General features: G+C 37.9%; 1 protein-coding gene across 1 annotated transcript in view; it reads left to right on the top strand.

The window, feature by feature from the left end:
• Positions 1-25,421, top strand: part of lekr1 (leucine, glutamate and lysine rich 1) — a 121,345-nt gene extending 95,924 nt beyond the window's left edge. The window contains exons 10-13 of the mRNA XM_056270234.1: positions 484-577; positions 3,480-3,644; positions 5,966-6,178; positions 25,041-25,421. Coding sequence (XP_056126209.1) covers positions 484-577; positions 3,480-3,644; positions 5,966-6,178; positions 25,041-25,421 — 853 coding nt within the window. The remainder of the gene's footprint in view (positions 1-483; positions 578-3,479; positions 3,645-5,965; positions 6,179-25,040) is intronic.
• The last annotated feature ends 1,453 nt before the right edge of the window (positions 25,422-26,874 follow it).

Below are 26,874 nucleotides of genomic sequence, written 5' to 3'. Positions count from 1 at the left end.
TGACTTTGTTGACCATGTTTTACGGCCATTTCTCCATTTCCTTTGTAACATTTTCTCTTCATCCCTGAGGCTGCAGACCAACATTAGTCATAGTTTTATATAAGAATGTTTTATGACATATAACAATTATGTTTCCATAACAACTGTATCAACATATTCTTGCTGGTAACAGTAAATGTGTCACCGTGACTCTTTTGAAGTCTTGTGCAGTTGTTTCATTAAAGCACCTTGTGTCGTAATGGCCTAATACAGTATCGCTCCTCGATCTTACTTGTAATATTAAACAGATCAATCACGTCGTAGTGGTTTTAGACGACTCGAGTCCTGGCAGGTATGACAGCCTGAGTCAGAATTAGACCAGACATTTTGTTAATGATGACTACGCTTGATAATTTGCTCAATGATGTTAAATGCAATTATGATATCCAATGTGTTCAGTTGATTTATATGGTTGGTGAATTCACTAAGACTTTCTTTTCATAGGGATGAGATGAGAAGAAGTCATGTGGGAGAACTGGAGAGACTGGAGGAGAGCTTTAGAATAAGGCTGAACGCTGCAGAAGAGCACAGGTCAAAGGTGAGCTCACAAAATACTAATAAAAACCTGTTACGGGGGATGAGATGAATTCTCTCTAATGATTTAGGATGGGTAATTTGTTCATAACACATTTTTTCAGTCATTTACAATATCAGAAGGACAGCATGGCCTCTGCACTATTCTGAAATTTTCACAATTCACAACTTTCACATCATTGGACTTAGTCTCAGTCTCAGACGTCACACCCATGCTGGCTGAACGTCTGGTGCATAAGGCACTCTAAACGGGAAACACTTTCGAATTCGTCATCATTCATTTCATGGAGACATGTGTGTCGTGTTCTTTAACGGTCCGCCTGGAAACGCCAAACCCCCTCATGGAAGAAGAAAGCCTTCATGTTTACAGCTGTGACAATGAGCGCGTATCAGGACCAACTAAATCTATGTGTAGTTTTCAGCGCTATTGTTGCAGTAAACTTGGAACAATTTATTAGTATCATAGGGACATCGACTTTACATGTTCACACCGGTTCACACACCTAAAGACCCTTGAGTCCGAAATTCGCGTCAGAAATTTTCGCACGTTAAAAAATAAATACAACCTCACGTCATGTCAATCACGCTGGCACACTGCCTCCGAAATTTTCGTCCGTCATTAAAAATATCGAATCGGGTTTGATTTTCTGCGTTTTTCGCATCCGTAGCAAGCAGTTTGAATGGTGTTTTGACAATTCAGAGCCACCGAATCACGAATACGAAAAATGTACGAAGATACAAAGATTTTGGACTCAGAGTGCAAGGGCCTCAAACATGACGCAAATCAAACATGTCCTCAGACGCCATTAGTCAATGAAAGCTGCGATGGAGTCCAGACCTTCTGCCGTCAAGATCTGGATACGCGACACTAAACTCTCATAGACCCCTTGTGAGTTTACTGGGGAATTATACAGTTGCAGAGCACTAAAGGAGGCCATGGTGATGGAAAAAGAATGAGCTGAAATACATTATTCACTAACATTTGACAACCAGAACATGCCAAAAACCTGTCTTCATTTTGATCAGTATATCTATTGTTTCGTCATTTAAAATCTAACAAACTTCTTTTGTGTGAAATGTTTTGCTTGACAAATGTGCTGTGTTTGTATTGTAAATTTAGAATAAATGCCACTTGTTTATTTATTTATGCCTTTGGGCCCAGTGTATCAAACTTTTCCTGGATAAATTCCCTTTGAACACTGAAGACTTATTTCTATCCTAGAGAACTACAGGCACATTTTCTTTATTTTCCTTCTGTCTGAAGTTTGGTTGAGCTCTTTTTTTTTCTTCTTTTTTTTCTATTATTTGAGTTTCATTGATTTTTTTAGTGGGTTGAGGTCTGCCCTCAGCATGCTAGTATTAAGAGGAATGCCTTTTGATTTAGTGCAAATTACATTTAAGACCCGCTGGTTTCCTGCCGTTAACACAGACATGCTAGTCTAGTGTCTAGTGGAAGTGGTCTCTTACTGTCTCTCTCTCTCTCTCTCTCTCTCTCACACACACTCACACACACACACCTAGTTTACTATCTTTGCGGGGACTCTCCATAGGATAGGTGTAATGATTTTTATACTGTACCAACTGTATATGATCTCCCCTTACACTAACCCTACCCTAATCGTGCCCATCACACACACACACACACCTGGTTTACTATCTTTGTGGGGAATCTCCATAGGTGTAATGATTTTTATACTGTACAAACTGTACATTATCTCCCCTTACACTAACCCTATCCTAATCGTGCCCAACACACACACACACACACACACACACACACACACACACACACACACACACACACACACACACACACACACACACACACACACACACACACACACACACACACACACACACACACACACACACACACACACACACACACACACACACACACACACACACACACACACACACACACACACACACACACACACAGACCCTGTTGTTTTCTCTCACACGCACACTGTCTGCACTCTGGGCTCTTTGAAAAGCCTGGTGACCTTGGTCATGCATGAATACTAAGAATACATGGCATGCCACCATCACCCTCTTTGCTGTTTGTAATTGCTCAAACCATTTTATTCAGCTGCTGACAGGTCAATATTTCAAAACCCACAGTTGCTGAAAAATCCTGGTGTTTGATATGAAGCGTATGGTCACTGAAAGACTACACAGACAGCTTTATTTGCTTTCTTCCCACCACAGCAGGCCTAAATTAAACATAATGAAAGGAGATGAAATGGATCTCATAGACATTTTGTCCTGTTAGCTGTTTTACTCTTCAGTTTTTAAAGACAAATAAACATTGTGTTATGCAAGAATTCCCTCCATATGTAAATAAGGCAGAATGTGATGCAAGTGTGCAGGTGTTCAGGGATTTGCATGGGCCTTCCTATTTGGTTATGCATTATGATGTTTTTAATTTGTATTGTTTGTCCTTTTTGTCTATTTGGAGTGTTGTTTTAGTATTATTTATATACATTATAGCATTTATTAATATTTTAAATGAGCTTTTATTCTTAGTTTCAGTAATTGTATCTGCTTCAGTATTTTTATTTAGCTTACATCTATTGTTGTTTAAGTTTTAGTTATTTCAGTTTAATAGTAATTTTAGTACTTCAACTAAAGGCAACATTTCCCATTTTCCTTGCTAAGTTTAAGTTTTTCATCTAATATTTTTATCATATTTTATTTCAGCCTCATTTTAATGAACGAAAACTACTTTTAATAGTTTTAGCACTGCTCTTTTGTGTTGTGGCTGAACTGTACTACATTTGGTGTAATTAATAAATTCATCATTAGACTGAAGTTCAATTTATGGGTCAAGTGTACAAATAATATTCTGATTCTTAGGAGATCTTCTAAACTTTATTTGACCTCAGCCCTTCTTTAACCCGCAGATGGAGGCTTTACTCCGGCAGACACAGGCTGAGCAGGACACACAGCTGAAACAGCAGGAGATGGAGTTAAGAAGAGACGCTGAGATTGAGCTGGACATCCAAAGAGGGAAAAACCAGGAGCTGCAAAACAAATACCAGAGTGAAAACCAGCGAATGCAAAACAAGGTACAACTGGCTGACCTCTGACCTTCAAGTCATGGTTCAGGGGCGTCAGATTAGTAAGGCAGTATAGTTTTCAAAAAAAATTCACATTTAGCTTTCAGTTAAACGCGTTATTAACGGCGTTGACGCAAACCCATTTTAACGGCATTCATTTTTTTATGGCGCGATTAACGGTCTTTTTGGCCTAGCAAACTTTGTAGTTTTTGTCACATGCTTTTGCAACAGGACGCGGCATGCGCGGCGCTGCGCTATGAAACCCATTCATTTCAATGGCTTGCGTCGCGCGAGGACGTTTTGTTGCTTCGTCGACAAAACAACAGGCACGCCGCACACACTTGTTTGGGCTTGCGAGCCGGCCAAATAGTAGGTTAACGTTACGTTTTGAGTGGATGACGAGCGCGAGACGCAGAAATGGATGCCAATAAGATTCTGAATGGAAAGTTTACTTTTTAAAAGTTGCCAAATGGTTCCATTGAAGAGACCAAAGTGATCTGTGTGTTTTGTCGTTTTGAACTGAGCTATCATCATCGCAGCACGTCCAGTCTGAAATACCACTTGATGATGGCCAAGCACACACACACACACACACACAGCTGATGCGAATTCTCCGCCCCCTCGTCAATATCAGGACCTCTTCAGTATTTCTTTCACCCTTTTATTGATGGACAGTGTTACATTGTGTGAGAGATTATTTGCTCCAAGTGAGAATGTTAGTGTGAAATTGAACACAGGATATGCCAATGTTGTTTTTTTAATAAAAAAAAAAAAATTCAATGTTGATAAGAGCATTAAAATGATAATGGGACAAAAAGAAATCAAGAGACATTTAGAATAGATAAAAATGTGCGATTAATTACGATTAATCGTGAGTTAACTATGACATTACTGCGATTAATCGTGATTAAATATTTTAACCGTTTGACAGCACTAATATATATATAATAGTAGTTTGAGGATTTCACAATTTTATATAATCCTGAGATACAGAAAAACATGTTTGACTTGCTTTGACGGTTGAATATGAGACTCAACTCAACGCTCTCAGTTTCCCACCGGACTCATTAATTTGCCCTCTGATGCATGAGTTATTAAACCACAAAGAAAAAAAATATCTTAAAGTTTTGTTTTACTGCACTTCAAAACAAGAATAGAATCATTCCCAGTTGCCCTTCAAAATGTTGTCATCTAACTTTTGCAATAGAAGATAAGGGTCAATGTTGATATAATATAATATGGTATAATATAATTTTAATAATTTAAAAATTGTCAATAGACAGAGGTAAGTTGTCGGTTAATTGACATTAGACATTAGGTTAATTGCCCCCCCCTCCCCCTCCCCCCCCTCTCTCTCTCTCTCTCTCTCTCTCACACACACACACACACACACACACACACACACACACACACACACACACACACACACACACACACACACACACACACACACACACACACACACACACACACACACACACACACACACACACACAGAGCTCCCTGTGTCTGTTTCCATGTCTTTCTCTCTGAAAGTGTTTGAGAAATTTTGTCTCACACCTCTCCTTTGTTCATGGCCATAAATGATGTCTGATGATCACTGTCTGTCCGGTGGAGCCTGATACGCCCAGTGTGTGTGTGTGTGTGTGTGTGTGGCCAGAGTAAGATTGGTGGAGGCAGGTCTACTGGTCCAGAAGTGATGTTGAGAGGTTCTGTCTCTGCATGCCACAGATGAGGAGTTGCTGATCACACACAACATAGGGAGAGGATTGGGAGTGAGGCGGGAGTTTTATAATGTTAAAGTTTTAAAAATATGTCTAAAAGAAGTCTCTTCTGCTCACCAAGGCTGCATTTATTTTATAAATAACACAGTAAAACATTAATATTGTGAAATATTATTACAATTTAAAATGTTTTTTTTTGTATGAATTTATTTTAAAATGTAATATATTCCTATGATCAAAGCTGAATTTTCAGCATCATTACTCCAGTCTTCAGTGTCACATGATCCTTCAGAAATCACTCTAATATGATGATTTAGTGCTCAGTAAAAAATTATCAAGTATTGCTCAGTTATTAAGTGGTACTTATTATTATCAATATTGAAAATAGTTTTTGCTGCTTAATATTTTTGTGGAAACTGAAGTTTTTTTTTTATATAGATAAATAGAAAAATAATATCATTTCTTTTATATAATTATAGTTATCATCCTTGGTGTGAACAGACCTTTATTTATAGAAACGCAGACAGCGTAATTAGTCATAGTCATCAGCACAAATGTTTTTTGGTGTGTTTTTTGCCAACTATATTTGTGGATGTCTCCCTCTAGATTCCCGCTCTGGTTGGTTCAGCCACACAGGAGCTCCAGGAGGAGTTGGCAGAGCTTCAGAAGCGTGTTCATGAACAGGAGGAGCAGATTCGTGAGAGCGCCACCCAGAGGCAGCAGGAGATACTGCAGGAGCAGAGGACAGGAGAGACGCTGAGGCAGAACACACACCAGCTCAACATCGCTCAGAGTCACATACAGAAGCTCAGAGAAGAGGTGAGGCACATCTCTACACTCACACATCTCACCGTTTGAGGAGGGTCATCGACTCGCATGTCCAGAAATGGATTTAACAGACGGCACATTTACACCATTCTGAGGACTTCATAGGGAGAGCGAGCTGATAGAGACGTGTATAGTTTCTACATGGACAAACTCATGCTGGGAAATTATCATTTCACTTCAACATCACACATGAGTTACAATTAAAAGGGGGCTTTTTAAGGAAAGAATTTTAGGGATTACATGTTAAAGTCTTGGGAAAAAAAATATTAAGCAGCACAACATCAATAATTTCAACATTGATAACAATAATAAATGTTTCTTAAGCCCCAAACCAGCTTATTCGAATGTGACTCTGAAGACTGGAGTAATGATGGTGAAAACACAGCTTTGACATCACAGGAATAATAATAAAAAATAAAATAGATTTTAAATTATAATTAAATTGTACAATATTTCTGTTTTTACTGTAGTTTGATTAAATAAATGCCACATTGGTGAGCTTGAGAGACTTTTTTCAAAAAATATGTTTTTAAAAACCTTACAGAGCCAAAACTTTTGAATAGAAATGTAAATTGTTGACATTTCAAGTTATATAAATTAAACATTTTTTAATGTATCATGAAGAACTATGGATTCAAGGGGTCATAACAGATTTTAAGATTTTAAGATGTTTCTTGAGGTTCACTTATTATAATGTTAATAAAGTTTTTACACACACACACACACACACACACACACACACACACACACACACACACACACACACACACACATATATATATATATATATATATATATATATATATATATATATGGAAAATAGCTATAAAACTTGCAGGATGGCACAAAGACCTTGTATTTGTCAAAAGATCAAGGCAAATTTGATTTCTTATGTCATGACCCCTTTAAACAATAGTACATTTATGAATTTATAATATGTCAATTTTTAGTTCACGATAACTAATGCAATAACTAATGTGAACCTTATCATAAAATGACCAAATGTCACCAAATGAAGCTGGAATGAGTTCTTCCTCCGGCCAGTTGGACATTCCCCTGGCAGAAACAAGAAAAAAAGCAATATAAAGTGTGAATCTTGAAGCTTTTAATATTAATTGGGCATGATTGTATGTAATTGAAGTTTGGATATTGTATTTTTTACTTGATAAGCCTCATTGAAGCAAAATAGATTTATCTGATTTTAAATGGCTTTTTACCGACCCCTAGGGGTAAAAAAGTGAAGAGCAAGAACTCTGACACAATTCAAATACTGCTGACACACAGTAGACAATTAATAATGAAGGCTTGTAATAAATGGAGATACTAACAAAACAACCCGCGTGCGTTCATAACTAATGCAGCGAGACAGTTGGCAAACCTATCATTTATATCATGCAGCAAAGAGCAGCTCTAGACTCAGCACACATGAGTCAGAGGCAGGGCCGGACTGGGACCAAAATTCGGCCCTGGCATTTGTGGTTTTCACCGGCCCAACTAATTGATGACGTTAAAAAACGTCCCCAGAATCTGAACATTTTTCCCACTGAGACACACCATTCAAGGCAGCAATTTAGGCGCGTTTCCATTACAGATTTGCGCAAAACTTTTGCGATTTTTTCTAAATGTCGATAAAAAACTATTGCGAAATGACGGCGTTTCCATTAACTGATGTTATGCGATACAACGTCCTTTTTTTTCTCTCGCGATAAGTCATTTAAACATCATGGCAACGGGTCTATCAGCCACCACCACACTAGACATTATTATTATTATTAATGGAATGAGACGTGGTGTGTTATCCAAGCATTAATGGCAGGGAAAGACGCATACTGCTAAGGAGTTTCTGGGTGTTTCTCTCTCATTTCTGCCCCGAGGTCTTGATTGTGGCATTTCTTTGAGGTTTAGAATCCAGTATTCCTGAAGCCTAATAATTGTTTATTTTATGAATTTAATAAAGAACTTTGTCCAAACGGTCAGTGTACATTTGTGTCCATTCGTTTTTCCTTTTTAAACCCGTATTGCAAAACGAAAAATGAACGGTGATTTTTTTTATTTAAAATGCAAAGTTAACCAGCAATTTTTTTTTAAATTTGAACTGTACACAAATGCTGTGCAAAAATAATAATATATCGACTAAATTTCAGATGTTTCTTTGACTTTTTGCCCCTTTATTAAACATTTAAAATATTCACAACTTAATACGAAAAAAATGTAGATTTTAATGGTTTTCTAAGGGCAAATTAGAACCTGGAAATTATATTTTTCCCGCAGTGCTGAATGAGAAGAGCCATATTTATGTCTCTGGAACCACAAGGTGATTTAGGTGAGTTATAGGCTAATGATAATAAATCTGTCTGAAAAATAACGAGGCATTTTAATTGTTTATTAATAAACTATTGTTTTCTAAATCAGTGTCGGCTAAAAACATATCTCCATCTCCGCTGAGGCGCGCCGCGCGAATGCACCTTTAGAGAGAAATACACCTTTCATAAGGATTACATCATCAGAATGTATTAGCTTTCGATTCGAATTTGTTCGTTTTAAAGTGGACACTTCAAGCTTTAGCCTAGGCTATACTTTGTTTCAGTTCTCGCGCTCCAGTTCACGGAGATCATGAAAGCACGCATGATTGTTTTATTTTATTTTACAAAAGCACAACGTTTTCTTGTTATTGTGAGTTTACACAAATAAAATCATAGTGGCGAATAATGTATTATTATTTTCTGTATGACCAGAAATTATAGAGTAGGCCTATTTTAAGTTGTTTCTACTGTTGATAGGAAAAAGCAAGTGTTCGCGGCCGCGCCTCCGTGCCATGCGCGCTCAGCAAACACTTGGATATGCGTCAAAATCTTGTGTTTATTTGTGATAATCTTAGCCCTGTATTATTATTGTCTAACCATTATGAATGACATTTGACTTTGTTCCTTTTTTTGGATAAAAGCATCTTCTAAATATGTAGCCTAATAACTGTTATAATAATGATGATATTTATTAGCCTATTATTTGCGTATATCACGGACCCCAAACACACCGCGTCTTCAGGTGACTGTAAATGCGCAAAAACTGTTTCCATTGCAGTTTTGCGAAATATTCCTTTTTCGAATTGCCTGAAAAACCACCTCATGCGAGCGTAAAAACTTTTTTGCGATAAAGGTGCAGCAACGTGGTCAGCTCGGCCCAAAACAATAAAAAATCACACCGGCCCTTCTGGCATGTGCCAGAATTGCCAGATGGCCAATCCGGGCCTGGTCAGAGGAGAGAACGGGAATAAATATCCAGCACTAAAATAAGAAACAGCAGAGGTGACATGAGCATGCGTGAGAGTGTGTGAGAGATGAGCGAATCCTTCTCGTCAGAGAGAGAGAGATAGAGTGTGTATTTGGGGCAGTGTTCTGTTGACACGCATGCCTGCGTCTCCAGGGGGCAGTCTGTGGTTTCAGTCACGACACTCTTGTCAGTTCTCTCTCTCATATTCTCCCACTTCAACAACCCTTTCCTCCAACCTACCCCCACCCTCCCCTCTCCTCTCTCTCTCTCTCTCTCTCTCTCTCTCTCTCTCTCTCTCTCTCTCTCTCTCTCTCTCTCTCTCTCTCTCTCTCTCTCTCTCTCTCTCTCTCTCTCTCTCTCTCCTCTCTCTCTCTCTCTCTCTCTCTCTCTCTCTCTCTCTCAGTTCAAGGTGCCGTGACGTGAATTTCACAGCTGACACACACTCTTTTATGTGGCCCAGAGCGCAGCGTCTCTCCATCTCTCATCTCCCTCCCCGCTTACAAAGCAAATGGCTTTCTTTTGTGGGAAAGATTTCGCTGCATTTTAAGAATCCATTAAAGCTATCTAAGATCTGACTGTGATATAAAATCGATACCTAAGGGCATTTAACGCTCCACCTCTCATAAGAAGCACCTTCTTGATGTTCTTTTCCCTTCCTCCCCCTCTCGCTCTCTCTTTTTCTTTCATCTCGTCTTTGAACTGTGCCTGCGCGCTCTTCAGAGGCATCTGAGATGGATATTTTCAGACTTTGGTTGATATTTATTAGGATTTATGAGGTTGCAGGTTCAAGAGCAGGAGGGAAGTGGGAAGGACTGCGGCTCTGTTTCTAAATGAAGTTAGCTTTAGCTGTCTCCCTAGGCAGTATTTTAAGACATCATAGACTTGCTTTTGGCACACGAGCTGGTCTAAGATAAGAGACCCTGCCAAGATACTCAATTTTGGCCTAATTTAAAGGCATTGTTTTTATCCGTAGCCGACAGGCCAATCACAGCGATGAGTGAAACAATTCATTCTAGATAGCAGATGAGAAATAATCCAATCTAATTAGAAAATGACCAATTTTGCTCAATATTTCTGTGTGCTATGCATTTGTAGGCTTATCAGATGTTACATCTTTAACTTAGCAACATGCTAATGTCATTTTTTTTGGACTATATAAAACTAATATTTCGTTTTTATTTTCAGAAGGAATGTCAATTTAATGGTTTAAAGGAATGGTAACAATTTAGAGTATGGGTGCACTAATATAAATGAATATGTAATTCTAGTTCAAACTTGAAACTCTAGAGGGCGCAAGCTGATTGGTAATTTAAATGCAGTTTGCATGCAATCACATCAGCAGAAGCACAAGCTGATTGGCCTCTGCTGATACTGCAGCCAATGAGATTGCTTGCTCAACATTTAAATCGTCTGGTTTACTATAAGCTAGTCCTGCAGCGCACTTTCAGATTTACTCTGAAATTCAACTTCTTAAGATAAGTAAACAGTCTTTATTATTCCAAATCACTAAACATTGTTATATATATCTTCATATATCGATTCATAAATGAAGCAAACAAAGTCATGTCTGATGTTTTAGTTGTGTATAATGCAAGGAGTGAATCATTAAGCATATAAGAAAGGCTAGCATGAGAACATGTATTGTCAGTCAACGCAACAGCTCACTTTTTAAATTAAATGAACTTTTTTTATGAAGATAGAATGTGCAGGTTTGCATGTTACCCTGTTTGTCCATGACGATACTTTTGGATAGGCTGTTTGAACACAGCAAAATATTAATAAATGCATGCATTGCTTGCTCAGGTAACTGCTCTGGGTTATTTATCATATATATCAGCTTTTTATTATTATTATTTTATTTATTGTCTATTTGTAAAGGGACCATGCACAATTTTTAGCATAAACTTGCCATTTCATGTATTGTACCGGATTTAGCCAAAGGCTATTTTTCATCCGCAGTCCCCCAAGCAGGTCAAAACTAACATAACATTACACAGACAATACCTATTTTTACATACAATAAATACATACATACACACATACTGTCAATGCCATAAAAAAATTAACTACAGCAATCTCAATGGTTACACAATTGGTTCAATTTTAACAAAGATTTTAACTTCACTTTAAAAGGGCCACAAGATTTACACCCTTTTATGTCCTCAGGTAGGGCATTCACTGATGTGTGGCTTTCACTGCGAAAGATGATAGTCCAAATGCTGAACGACGAAAAGGAACCAGACAGTTACTCATAAGTGATAGTCTAGGTCTCACAGAGGTGTCACAGCGAAGATTAATAAAATCACATAATACAGAAGGAACCAGACCGTTTAGGATTTTATGAACCATACACAAACTTGAATAAAGTCTAAAATTGTCAAAGTTTAAAAAATTGTTTCTCTATGATCCTACAAGAATGAAAATGGTTAGGTTTTTAATCCAAAAATTTAATGTCTGTTTATATAGAGATTTTAAAGGTATAACAGTTTCACCGGCTTGACCTCAACATGTCAAGCAATAAGACATAAGAAAAGATTGTATCATGCATAAAAGCCTTAGCTACATCAAAAGTAAGACATTGTCTAATTTGTCTAAAGTTTGCCATATTATGTTTAATATTCCTTACCATTTTCTTTACATGTTTTTTGAAACTAAGATTTGAGTCCAATATTATACCAAGATAATTAAGCTCATTTACAATTTCTATCTTTTCACACCATTAATAAATATATCCACATCAGAAGATTTAATGTGTGTTTTTGAGAAAGAAATTTGTGTTGTTTTACTGATGTTTAAGCTAAGACATGACTGATCCAGCCAGTGTTGAATCTTTACTGTAGCAGCTTTTAACTTCTCAGCTGCTAATTCTGCTGTTTTCGCATGTGTAAAGATAACAGTATCATCAGCATACATGTGTGCTTGTATCCCTTCACACTGTTGTGGAAGATCGTTAATATACAAACTAAACAGTAAGGGGCCTAGTACTGATCCTTGGGGTACACCCATTGTATAATGCAAATCACAGGACTTAACCCCTTTAATTCTTACACATTGTTCTCTATTTAAAGGAGAACTCCGGCGCAAAATGAACCTTTGGTCTAATTACACATTGTTACCTAGTCAACCGTTCTCTGAGATTTGTTTTCATGATTATCGAATGTAAAGAGTTTTATCTCTAAAAACTGTTTAGCCTATAACGCTAGTATATAGGGCATAGAGTAATGGCAAATAAAAATCGCTAGTTAATACCACTAACAAGGCTCAAAATAGCCCCACACTAACACGGTAGCGTAATGAGGGTCCCTACATGCAAACCGAAGCATTGAGGACTTTGTAAGTGTACAGGCAGTTTAATAAGAAGATACTTTATAAAGACAGTCCACTTTGCGTATACAGGCAGGAGCCATCTTTGAAAAACAGTCTCGACAAGTAGAACTACGAACGCCGATCCAAGTGAGCTGAACTGTGTCTTGGAATCTCATATGGTCCGTTGTTTCCGGAAGAAAGCACTGAGCGCATAAGAGAAGCACTGAACGCAACACAGAAAATAAATAAATAAAAATATTTTAAAAAAGAGAGACTTAGATCTTAGGCACTTGGATCGGCGTTCGTAGTTTGACTTGTCGAGACTGTTTTTCAAAGATGGCTCCTGCCTGTATACGCAAAGTGGACTGTCTTTTATAAAGTATCTTCTTATTAAACTGTCTGTACACTTACAAAGTTCTCAATGCTTCCGTTTGCATGTAGGGACCCTCATTATGCTACCGTGCTAGTGTGGGGCTATTTGAGCCTTGTTAGTGGTATAAACTAGCGATTTTTATTTGCCATTACTCTATGCCCTATATACTAGCGTTATAGGCTAAACAGTTTTTAGAGATAAAACTCTTTACATTCGATAATCATGAAAACAAGTCTCAGAGAACGGTTGACTAGGTAACAATGTGTAATTAGACCAAAGGTTCATTTTGCGCCGGAGTTCTCCTTTAATAAGTATGAGGATACCCATACCAAAGCTTCAGGTGAAAATTGAAATGTAGACAATTTAGAAAGGAGAACTGTATGATTAACGGTATCAAAGGCTTTACGTAGATCTAAAAATACAGCCCCAACAAATCCTCCTTTATCGACTTTAGATTTTGTTTGCTCTATTAAATGTAAAGTAGCTGTTTCGCCTCATTCATTAGATGAAGATAATAATTGGATTTAGCTCTCAGCTCTCGAATAACTTTATTTCGCAGACCCTTGTAACAAAGCCTATCAATGTCTCTTCCAGTCCTAATAGCTTTCTTTAATGCTGAATCCCTATTCTTCTTCAGCTCCCATAAATTCACATTGAACCACGGTAAAATATTCTTATGCCTGTATTTTTTCTGAACACTAACAGTAAATTTATCTCTTACAGAATTAATTCTATTATAAAATGTATTACAACCGTAATCTATATCCTTGGAAGATAAGATATCATTCCACTCTAGATCAAATGCTACTAATTTTCCTTTCGGTATACAATGAAAAACATTATTAGAAGTTCCTATATTTTTTTTAAAGGGGTCATATAATGTGCACTTTTACAAGTTGATTGTACTGAAATGTGTGTTGGCAGTGCCTGTACACAACCATCATATAATGATAAAAATCCATCCAGTGGTTTTGTTTTAATATGTTTTCCCCTGCCTCAAATCGAGCCGTTCGACCGTGTGACGTCACAAGCTCGGAAGCCCCTCCCACGATTGTTGATTGACAGGAGCGTTTCAACACAGACCCGCCCTCGCTCGTGAGCCAGCTGTCAATCATAGTCTGCGCGGACCGGCGCGGTCATTGTTGATATGCTGGAGCACTGTCTATGAGCAGAATGGCGTCTAAGCGATTGTGGTGTTCTGTTCTTGGGTGTAATAACGAACACAGTCATTTTGATGTTCCTAAATCCAAACCGCTGAAGACGCAGTGGCTGAGTTTGTTTTCGAAGGGAATATTCCCCACGAGCAACGTCAATGCTTTCATATTTGCGCGAATCATTTCACACACCAGACTGCTTTATAAAGGAGGGTCAGTATAAAGCTGGATTTGCTAAGAAGCTGCTCATGAAAAAAGGATCGGTACCAGCTATTCGTGTTCCTGCTGAATCTCCAGAAGAACGGAAGTGAGTGTAACGTTTTATTAAACTTTATATTAATAAATTAATCTTTGCAAATCGCTAGCTGCCTGCTTCACAATGAATGCGTCTAAGGTTTACACTCAGTCAGGGTACATTACGGCATGTTTTCTATGTATGATGTTCTCAATATAATTCATAATCCCACGTTTATACTGAACAACGCATTATGGTTATTGTGTTATTGTGTTACAAACGGTGTACACAGAACAGAGGGGCGGAGTCAGCAAAGCTCATGATCATTTAAAGTCATATGCACTGAAACGGCGTGCTGAAAACAGAGCTGTTTTTGACCAGGTAAAATAAGTGTTTTCTTACAATACTAATAAGAATTTTTAATTAAAGTATATTACAAACTTTTAATTTAGACCCTAAAGAATCATATTAGCTTGTACAAAAATTGCATTATATGACCCCTTTAAAATCTGTTTTTCGTTAGTTTCCGTGCAACTGAGGTTAAATTGTGGTCAGATAACCCAGTGACCAAATTATAACTTGATTATCCTTTCAGGTTTATTAGCATGCAACATTTATTATCTAATTTGTTAAAGTCACACAGTGCACATCTTAATAATGTAATTTTGAGCCATATTGGCTCCGGCACAAAGAGCTGGTTTAGGTCAAACCTGAGGGTATGGCAACCAGGTACACATTACTAAAGTCAATAATAAATAACTTTAGGCTTCACACAAGTCAAACCACTAGATGTTTTGTCATTCGTCAAAGCATGGCCAAGTGGTTTTCCTGGCTCTTCTGAGTAGCAGCGGTACATATGTCTTGGCGGTAGATCTACTTGTTTTGGGGGGCTGTAAGTCCTATTTCTAAAAAGTGACGTGACGTGTAGCCATGTATGGTGTTACATACCCGTAATTTGTGCTCTGGATTTCACCCATCCAAGTGTACACACACAGAAGTGAGTGTTGAACACACACACACACACACACACACACACACACACACACACACACACACATACACACCGTGAATTAATGCTGAAGCAGTGATTGCGGGTTTGGTGCCTGACTCAAGGGAACCTCAGTTGTGGGGAATGAGAGAAGAAGAGAGCGCTGTTCATTCACTCCCTCCACTGACATTTACTGCTAGTACTGAGACTTGAACCTGTGACCTTTGGGTTACAAGTCTGACTCTCACTTGTGTAAACGACTTGTTTACACAAGTGTTCATGCGGCAAACTCCTGTAGATTATCATCTTTCCTCTTAATAGCCATAAATGCAGCGTTTGCCTTATGTGTGAGGCTGAGATGTTACATGGACATGACTCTTTAACCCGTCTCTGTATCTGAGGAGATCCAAGCCTCTCCTTTCATTCATATCTTAACATTGTCTTTATTCCTGTGTTTCTATTGTAAGACAATTTTAGTTTTTCTCCTTACACTTCATTTCTTTGACAAAATAAACAACCATCTTTTGTTTATCCATCCTTTCCACACACACACACACACACACACACACACACACACACACACACACACACACACACACACACACACACACACACACACACACACACACACACACACACACACACACACACACACACAGAGTACATACTTACAGAGTTTCTACTTCATAACAGAAAGACGGTAATTTCTGTGTTGCTACATTAAATATATATTTTATATACACTGCTGCCATTCAAACGTTTAGGGTCAGTACGATTTTTGTAATGTTTTTGAAAGAAGTCTCTTCTGCTCACCAAGACTGCATTTATTTGATCAAGAATACAGTAAAAACATTAATATTGTGAAATATTACAACTTAAAAACTTTTTTTTTAATTGTTTTATGTGTGTTAAAGCTGAACTTTCAGCAGCTATTACTTCAGTGTCTCATGATCCTTTAATAATCATTATAATATGCTAATTTGGTTCTCAAGGAACACTTTCAGGTTCTTTAAGAAGAAATAACATATTTGAAATAGAATATTTAGTAACGTTATAAAGGTCTTTAATGTCACTTTTGATCAAATTAATGTGCCATTGCTGAATAAAAGTATTTATTTCTTTAAAAAAATAAGACTTTAGAATGGTTGGTTAGTTGCCATAAATTCTAAAATGGCCAACAGGGGTGAGCCAATGGTAATTATTAAAAACTTAATTTGCTTTTCTTTCTAAAATGTGACATGCTAACCTGCAGAAGTCTGACTTCTTAGGTCTCGTCTCTGAGATCATCGTTCATCTTTCTCTTCCCCTCAGCTGTGCTCATGCTGTGAGATAAACTCTCTGCGGCTTCATGTGTGAGACGAGGAGAGGAGTGAAGCAAAGGGCACTTTGTCTACACAAGATGCCCGTATAGCGTTTGACCTTTACTGACACACACACACACACACACACACACACTAGTCTCTCCGGTACGGTTAGAGAGTGTAAGAGTGTGTGTGTGTGTGTGTGTGGTTATGAGCTGTAGCTGCAGGGAAGATAATGTTTTTGATCAGCGCTGGTTACATGAGCTACAGTCCAAATCAAAACACCCACATTTATTGCGTCTAGCATTATAATAACCTATATTATTTTGCCAGTCAAATTTATGAAATGATTATGTATGAAATGATTGACAACACACATTACTGAAAATTAATGCACACAGAGATGCTTATGCTGCCATGATGGGAAGAACATTTCCTCATCAGTTGTGCATAATTTTTTTTTTTTTTTATGTTTTTATTGTAATATGTTCTAATCAAAACAGTCACTGAAATTGCCCTGCTTTTCATAGATATTAAAAATAATGTGAGGGAAAAAAATATTTGCATGCATTCAAGATGATTTTATAATTTGGACAATGTAATTGTCCCACATACTAGTATTATTATTATAGAGTGATTTAAATAGGCCTTCTATTATAGTGTAAAAAGAAATATATATATATATATATACATATATATTTTAAAAAAAATTAAGTAGCTTTTATTCTTATATTTACAGGTTTAATTAGACATTTTATGTGCTTTTTGTCTTTTTACTATTAGACCTATTTGGTTTATTTTTATTTATTTATTTCCAATTAGTAATTTTAGTTCTGAAACTTATTTTCGCTATTTGCCAAGGCAACATTTCCCATTTTTGTTTAAAGTTTTTCATAATATATATATATATATATATATATATATATTATTATTATTATTATTATTATTATTATATTTTTTCAGCTTTATTTCAAATAATAAAACTTGTTTTAGTTACCCATAATAACTTTGAAAACCTGAAAATGCTTCAAAGCTTTACTGTTATAGAACCTTATAGAACCCTTAGAACCTCTGTCAGCCAATCAGAAACAAGCATTCATGAGTGCCTTTATGAATTAATTCCATAATTCTAAACGGGCTGAGACGTGTACTGCAGTGTCTCATTATGACCACTAGATGGCAGTGTTCCACCTGAAGATTGTCTCTGGTGACATCATGCACAGATGCTCCTCATGGCCTCTGTGTGCACTCTGTGAGTGTAGGGATTAGGGAACTCCCTTGAGCATGATGATGCTGGAGTTTCACACAAACATGTGAGTTTCCAAAGACATACGTGTGTGCTCACGTCAGCATCCAGCTGCTCCAGATTCTTTCCAAGTGGAGTTTCCCTGTGTTGCACTTTCAAGTGAAATCAGCTCTCTTTTTTTTCTTTTATAGGCCTTTTGTGCAGATGATGACTCAAAACAAAGTAACTTGTTTTCAACAATGTTTTCAATGTTTTCAAATGCTGTATTTTGCTGTTTTAGGCCAGCAGTCACTTTGTAAAGAAACATTGTGCCTAAAGAAACATACATGCGTTTTTGTAGTTTACACTGACACAATAGCTTTCAAAAGTTTGTCTTTCAGGCCCCCAAAATGGTACTGTCATGTCAATAAATGGACAAAAAGCATTACAAGTTTTTAGTTTTCTGAGGGTATTATATACACAACAACTAATGAACTAATGAGGGACAAGTGTGAGAAAAATCTCAATTAATAATCATGACAACCAAAGACAAGCGGGAACATGTGAACAAAGGAGACAGGAAACAAAGAGAAACAAACAAAAAGTCCTTGAAAATGCAACCAAAACACTGGCATAACATGATGGGTTATTTCTTAATTTACTGTACAACTTTTACTGTTCTTTCTAGCTATAAAGGTTGCAAGAGCCAAGGCATTTTCTTTATCTTTAGCTATTTGAACATTGTCAGCTCTGACATCAAACAGCCATTATTGGGTTAGGTTGAATTCTTCATTTAAAAGCTGTGTTTAAAATCTAAGAAACTGACAACCAAAATGTTCTACATGACCGTAACATATGGGTTACATCTGCCTTGCATGCATTGCAGCGACCACATGTTTCATCTAGTTTAGCCAAGTTGGTTTTACTTAAATGAATAAAGTAGAGAACTTTCATCTGAATCAGATCCCATTCAGCTTTTTCTCAGGTGACTTTAGATATGGTCTTGGATGAAGTGACAAACCTGAAGATATTGAGAGAAAGATTAAGATTTTAAGATTAAATTTAACAAGATCACTTTAATTAGCAAAAATATTACCAATAAAAAAGTCATGTAACTACAGGCCCAAATGCTGCCATTGTTTGACAGTTGAATCTAGTTTGACAGCCAAGAGAAGATGAGTATTGCATATGGGAGTTTCCCAGGGAAAAGCCTTTTAGTCCACTGAAAAAAAAAAAACGGATTTTGGCAAGAGAATCGGAAGACTCTGAAACAAATACAATAATCTGGGTTTAACAATTAATTTTACCAGCTAAAGACAAATATACAACACTCCATCATTGAAAGTAAGATTCAAGTTGAAGTATGGGATTGTAATTTGCTTTAAACAAAGCAAGTAATATTAATTCCTAAGTAAATCCTGATTTAGATATACAAAAGGGAAAGTTTGTATCCAAAATCTGAACGTCTTTATAGGGAAGAAAATACTTTTAGTGAAGTTTAGTTTATAACGTGGAAAGTACCCGTAGTCTTTTAATATTTTAACAACTTCAGAGATGTATGATAGATTTTTGATAAGGAAACTTTATATTCGACACCCATTCTTTTAATAATAAATGATCTGAGTGACGATAGTGGCTCTATAGCCAAAATAAACAGCTAAGGGTTCAGGCTTTCTGTCAGCAGCTTATGTGTGACACTGGCTGCCTTTGGCTGATGATAAAGCGAGTCCAGGAGAATTTTGAACCGAATCCAAATTTGTCTAATGTAAATAAGTAATTCCATTCGACTCTATCAAATGCATTCTCAGTGTATATAATCACTTCAGGACTAATGTCTGATACAGAGAATGCACAACATTTAAGAAGTTTTTAAATAATAATGGAGTGCCGTCCCTTAATGAAGCCTGTCTGGTCTTGTGAAATATCTGGTATTATATGCTCTTTTTTTTTTAGAGGCTAATACTTGTTTAGATCATATTTTAACATCCACATTTAAAGGGAAAGTTCACCCAAAAATGAAAATTCTGTCATCATTTACTCACCCATTCAAACCTGTATGAGTTTCTTTGTTTTTTGGGTGAACTATCCCTCTAAAAAGAAAAATCAGCCTATAGTATATAATCAAGGGCATCTTTATCTGGCTTCAGGAGAACTGGGATATGGTCCTGTGTTAAGGCCCGTTCACACCAAGAGCGAAGCGATTCCTAAGAAACGCTGTTGATATCTGAAATCACCCAAACAAACACGGCCCGATAGCTCCATCCCCAAATTTTAGGATATTATTAACCCCTTATTACAACCTAAAACATCTATTATAATGATATATAGTGTCTGTTTTATACGTTATTCGAAAATTGACAATCGCACTAGTTATGAATAAATCCGGTATAACAAGGAAAATATATTTTTATCAAAGTTAAAGTGTAAATTGCAGGTTAACCACCACAACCAATTAATGTGTAAATTAAAGTGCTCAATATGTATATATTAAAAAATTTCTGTCTTAAAATGCGTTAAAATAACATTTATTGGGGTTTCTTCAAAGGTAGCATGTTTTGTACAGTAATTGGGCGATGACGTCAGAAGAGGGAGCGCGGGCGGTAATGCACTCACTCTGTGTGTCCGGGTCGAGGGAGAATAAAACGACTCGCGGGACTCCCGCAAACTAGAAATATCTATGAATAAAACATAAAAACGAATACATTTTTAGTCATCTGTTGCAGAAAAGCAACAAGAACAACTAAAACAACATAGAAAGGATTTGCAGGCAGAGTTTCTATTTCTAACATCTTTGCAGCGCTGAGCGATGTAGCCAATCACAGACATGTGTTGATTTATTGAACCCAATATTGGCCAATCAGAAGCATTTACAATAGACGCCCCTCACCGCTCAAAACGGACTTTTTGTTCAGTGCTGAATTCTGTATGCTGGCAAATCCTCTAATTATAACAAACAAAGTGTATATATTATGAAAGCTTCATTGATAATAACAGATGTGTGAGATCGCGATGAACTGATGTCAGCTTTTTAGGAATTATTATGGGAGCGCACTTTGCGCGCAGTCATGCCAGACCATGCACGCAGTAGCCCGCTTGCTTTTATGTTAAAACAGTGGTTTGTTAATGCTTTAATAACAAATCATTTATCAGGAGCATGTATGCTGATGTGTATGGTGGCGACACGTAGGCTAACTTGAAAGTATTTGGAGGTACAGAAAAAAAGTCTTTTCGCCGGCGGGAGCGGGACAAAACACAAATGTTGCGGGCGGGAGAAAGTAACATAGAAAGTAGTTGAGAACGTCAATTATAACGTCCCACGTAATAAAAAATAGTCGGGTTTAAATCGGGCTCAGGCTCATAATTACAGTTAATGTGTTGATTTTTTTTGGGCCCGATCTAAGCTCTACCTCGGGAAGTTATGCTAACACTTACAGGCACGAATCAGCCGTTTGTCCTTGGGGAACTTGTGGAGCCTCTCCCCCGTTTTTGATGTATTCGTACATCCCGCACAAACACAATAGTTAACCATTTTTGCTAGCTAGGTCTCCAATATAACGTAACTCCAGGCCTGGAGCATAGACAGTAAAAGCTTGGAGTACCTGTTATGACGTCACGCCCAGCCTAGAGGAAGCGTGCTTAAAACCACTGTAAAACGCACCAACTTTTCATATTATATTCAGCATTTTGGTATAAAAAACATAAAAAAAACAATGGTGGGCGGTTCTTATCTTTATGTTTAGTAAGCACATTGCATTATCTTCGTGAAAAATGTAACCTGCAATTTACACTTTAACGTCATCCCGATTGGGTGCGTAAACACTGACCAATACTATTTGTTTACTGAAACGATGACCTGATGCAATAATATACCGCCCTTGGGATCTGAAATCGTTCCAGATGCAGTAAATAGTGTTGTGTTGTGAATTATTATCACTACGCCCCAACACATATGGGTAAAACTGGAGTAGTAAACCTGGCCAACCCAAGGTTTCCTAAGTCTGTTATAATTTTCAGTAAGTGTTTCCTGTAGAAAGGCTATTTATATACTTAATCACATCTATCTTTTTAATCTCCATCTGTATTTCCTCATATAATACATTCAAGATTTGTCCGTTTAATAAAGACAAACCGCAGCTCACAACCATCTCTCGACTGCCAGTGATCCAAGTCCATATCCTTTTGAGTTTTTTATTTTCCCTCAGAGCTCGCGACCTAATGTAACCAGAAAAGCATGAAATATAAAATCAGGCATACAAATAAGTGTATAAGCGGACCACACGCACTATTAACAGACACAATACTGCATTAACAAAACGATAAATGCAAACCATCATTTTTGGGCCAATCAACGGTAAAGTTATTAATCATCAATACTATTATACAATACTATAGACCCCTTTTCAGTTGGTAAACATGATAACGTTAACGTTTTTATGTGGGCGGAGCTTAGGTGGAGGCAGAATGATCGCTCTGGCCGCTTCACTAACGCTAGTTTGTACATTTTTTTGGCTTGTTTTTTAACAATGACGGGAGAAAATCAGATTTTATCTTAATGTGCAAGGTCACTCACTGTCCAGGACCGCGATTGTTATTTGCAAAAGTTAATTTGATTGGCCGACCCGTTCACGCTCACTCAATGGATGGGCGATCTGACAGGATTAACGTTACCTCGGGTGAGTGAGTGGCCTGACTTCTACACCTGATAGAGAAACCGAGCGTAAAGACAAACTGAGGGCATATAAATCTTTAGATGCCTATAACTATGTGATGAATGGTCTTGACTTGTGGCAACGTTACATTGCGCGGTCCTGCCCAGCGCCAAGGCCAGAAGACGACAATGTAAAGAGTGACATTACAGTGCAATTTTAATGATGTGAATATTTTCTAGAAATAAAAATACGTTTTATGTATTAAATTATATTAATTAACTATGTATTTGATTATTCTTTCTTACCTGGTTCTTCAAAAAGTCTTTCACAATCAATCACAACAATGTATACAATCATAGATGATTCACAAATAATCACAATAATTTAGAAAACATTATGCAATAAAATTTCAAATTGGATCCTGTAGGTGATTCTAGCACCCAGAAACACAACAAGATGACATTTAATAAAAATAATAATAATTTAATATCCTTATTATGTAGCCGAATCTGTGCTGGTTTGTATTGGCCGCCTCCAGTTTTTACTTTGTTTTGCCTCCAGCTAACGCCGTGACGTAATTGTGACCTCGGCGCAAAAGGGGCGCTATAGCCTGTTAAATGTGCAGTAAGCGATATCTGAGACATGCTGTGGATATTTAAAATCACCGAAACCAACACGCCCCTACCCAGAAGGATCACACCCCTATTTTGATAGCCCCGCCCCCAAATCACAAACATGTTATGCAACACAGACTCCTCCCCCTTAATGTGTGGACACGCCCCTTAGTGCTGATTGGCTACAAGTGTGTTTTGGTGCTCGGTCAGATCCACTTTCAACAGCGTTTCTCAGATATTGCTTACTGCACCTTTAATTAGCACAGATAAGAAAAGTGTGTTATATAATATAGCAGACCTGCACTTAAAGCATTTTAAACTTGCTATCAATTGCAGGATCAATGATATACTTAAAGAATTATGAAAATAGGGCATTGCAATTGTCAACACAGAGGAAAGCATTTAAACCACCCTAAAACAAAAAGTGCACTTAAAGAAAAAAAGGGTGCACTGAAATTTAAAATGTCTCAGGCCTGCCTCGTAGTTAACATAACTCTTCTGTAATTCTCAACATTGCTGCAATAATATCAAGAGTTATTCACGTGTAGCAATCTGCTGAGCTTCATCAGGCGTAGTAAAAAGCAATGTTTCATCCTCAGCGAACTGGGAGTCGTAATGCAGGAATTGTACATCCTTCTGGTACAGCAACTGTTGGACAGTTTTTAAAGCGAGACCGGCGGAGATGTCAGGATAGATCCTCAAAGAGTCCTTGTATTTTGCCTCATGTTGTCCGGCCCGTCTATATCGCTTTTTCCTTCTCCTAGAGTTTATGCAAACACACCTCGAGTGGGCGAGGAGGAGGACCTTCCCGTGGGTTTGGGCACAAAGATTGATTTCAATTTGGGAGAATTTTCAAAAAAGACTGGCCTTTCTCACCGTTCTCAAGACTGTTTAAAATCCTGTGATTTGCTGTCCGTGACCGGATTTAGAAGTCATCATCTTAGTCCAGTCATGTCGTGTTTTGCCTTTCAAAATTATATTTCGGCAGTAGCCAGCGCAGTGAAGTTATCGCCCATGAGTTTGTGCCACACAAGAGACACTGGAAACTTGCCCAAGTCTCCAGTAGACCATTCACTGATTCTTGAAGAGGCACCGTTGATTCTTGGATCAAAGCTGAGATGTTTTCTTTGAGCGAAGCTTGTTGGCTTTGTTCACTCCTGGCTCATTGAGATGTGTTGTTATCCGACGGGGCTTCTTAAGACTGCCCAGCACTATACTGGTTCTCGTTGTGGGCTGGGCGTCTGCGGATTTGTTCTTACGCATTTGTTCTTGCTATTTGATTTGTTCTTACTAATAAACATGATTTGGATGACTTAAATAGCTCTATTGAAGCGTGTATTATCAGAAACAGTTAGCTCTGCCGACACGCGTCTTAACCTCACATTGCCAAAAAAGGAGGAATGGTGATGTGTACTTCTTTTTCTTAAGGTTAACCAACAACCTAGAGCAAAAACATATGTTTTCATGCCGTTGAACTAATTAGTAAGCAGCAGAAGCATATTAGACATATTCTTTATAGACAGTTGAATGAACTGCTTGCTAAAATTGTCCCAAAATAAATGGGTTACAGATTTACTGTAAATTAAGGTAAAGGCAGTTTCTAAGTTTAAAGCTACTGTAGCTACTTTTCATTTAGTTAGATTTATTTTGTAACCATGTAAGTGTTTTATTGGCCTGTGAGAGGTATGAAGTTTTCTGTTTCCATCCCTCCACCTTTTTTTCTTTCTATGATTTGTAGAAGTGCCTTCTTGAGGAGACAGTAAGGCGTGAGTGTGAAGAAAGGGAAGAACTGACAGCAGCGCTGACACTGGCCAAAGAACAGCTTCAGGAACTCAGACACTCCACCCTTAAACTACACGAGAACCAGACACACACCCGACTCTCCAGATCCACAGTTATGAACTCAGACCTCCCCGTCCCCAGAGTCAATCCCAGCCCTTCCCACCCTCAGACACACAACCACAGCACGTCCTCCAGCGTGGGAAGAAGTACGGCGTCCTGGCATGGATCATCACGACCAACTCCCACCCTGCCCAAAATCAGCAAAGAGAGAGTCGCTTCAGTGAACGGCCTGTGCAAGAGCTTCGGCAGGATAAGGAGCAGACAGGACAAACTCTGATACCCCCTAAAGACCCCTAGATTGTGTGCTCAGTATTCTTCTAGGTGTCACGTCTGTTCATGTTTTGATGTCTTTTATTTTTGTATATTGTCTAGTGTCATGTGACTCTAGTGTCCCGAGACTATACGGCCCTGTCCCAAATGGCACACTCCGGACTTGTGGACTTCCTCAGAGTCCACACTTTGGTGACGTCATGTAGTGCAGACCTATAGGGCCCTTGGCACGAGTCCACGAGGGCGCATTGAGAGGTAGGTATTTTTAGGACAGACTCGATCGAGCCTTATCCCTCTCTCATTAGTCCCTTTATTAGATAAAAATCACAAATATATACAAATATTATACTATTTAGCATCGATCAAGAACAGGATTTATTTGAACCAATTCTTATCTCCATGTCAACTACACAGCCTGCTTTTACAGTTCTATATTTTGATATTGTGTATGCCACCTGGGCATTAGACAATAGATGCATGCTTATTTAAATGATGTATTGTACATAATAATACATAATGTTCCATTTGAACTAAGATTACAAGATTACAATAAGATTACAATTTTAACACATAATGAAAATTGTGTTATGGCTCAGTGGTTCATGTGGTTCAGTGGCTCAGTGGTTCATGTGGGTTGTCTACAAACCGGAAGGTTGGTGGTTCAATCCTCGGTTCCACCTGACCAAGTGTCGAGGTGTCCATGAGCAAGACACCTAACCCCAGCTGCTCCCGACAGGCTGGATGGCGCCTTGCATGGCTGCCGTCGCCCGTCGGTGTATGAATGAGTGAGTGAATGGGTGAATGTGAGGCAAATGTAAAGCGCTTTGGTGGCCATTGGGTCTGTGAAAGCGCTATATAAATGCAGTCCATTTACCATTTTACTATTTTACCATTTACCATTTACCAAAATGTGCGTGAGTTTCATATGAATTTACAGGTTTAAATATTACTATGTTTACATATGACTCATTAAAGCCCTGACATTCGGTTCTATTTATTTAATGAATCATAATGCGATCGTATTTTTCAGCACGCTATTATTAGCCTATTGTCACGATTTAGATCCAATGAAGACGATGATGATTGAAAGGTAACACGTTAGTTTAAAGTAACTCAGAATACAACCATTAGGTGAGACGGCGTGCAGCGCATAAACAGTATGCACTAGACACAAACAATAACCGGCACTGAACTGAAGACAAGCAGGAACTTAAATACACATGTGATGACGAGACACTGACACACAGCTGTGACCACTGGTCGATGACCATAATGTTTGTATAAACCGTAGGTAATAACTGGTAAAATCTACACCTAGGTCATAAAAACCGTAATGATACTTACACTTTTCAGACATGTTAACAATTGTCCGTGAGCGAAATCTCCTCCCATCCGTTGTCTGATTGGCCTTTCGCAAGGATTCCTGGGTAGTTAAAGTGTGGAGCCTGTGGGCTTCGCGG

The sequence above is a fragment of the Rhinichthys klamathensis genome, unplaced genomic scaffold, assembly GCF_029890125.1.
Source record: "Rhinichthys klamathensis goyatoka isolate OS25496 unplaced genomic scaffold, OSU_Roscu_1.1 h1tg000299l_1, whole genome shotgun sequence".
NCBI lineage: Eukaryota > Metazoa > Chordata > Actinopteri > Cypriniformes > Leuciscidae > Rhinichthys > Rhinichthys klamathensis.
Note: the sequence above shows the minus strand (reverse complement) of the source record. Positions and strands in the feature narration are given on the sequence as shown.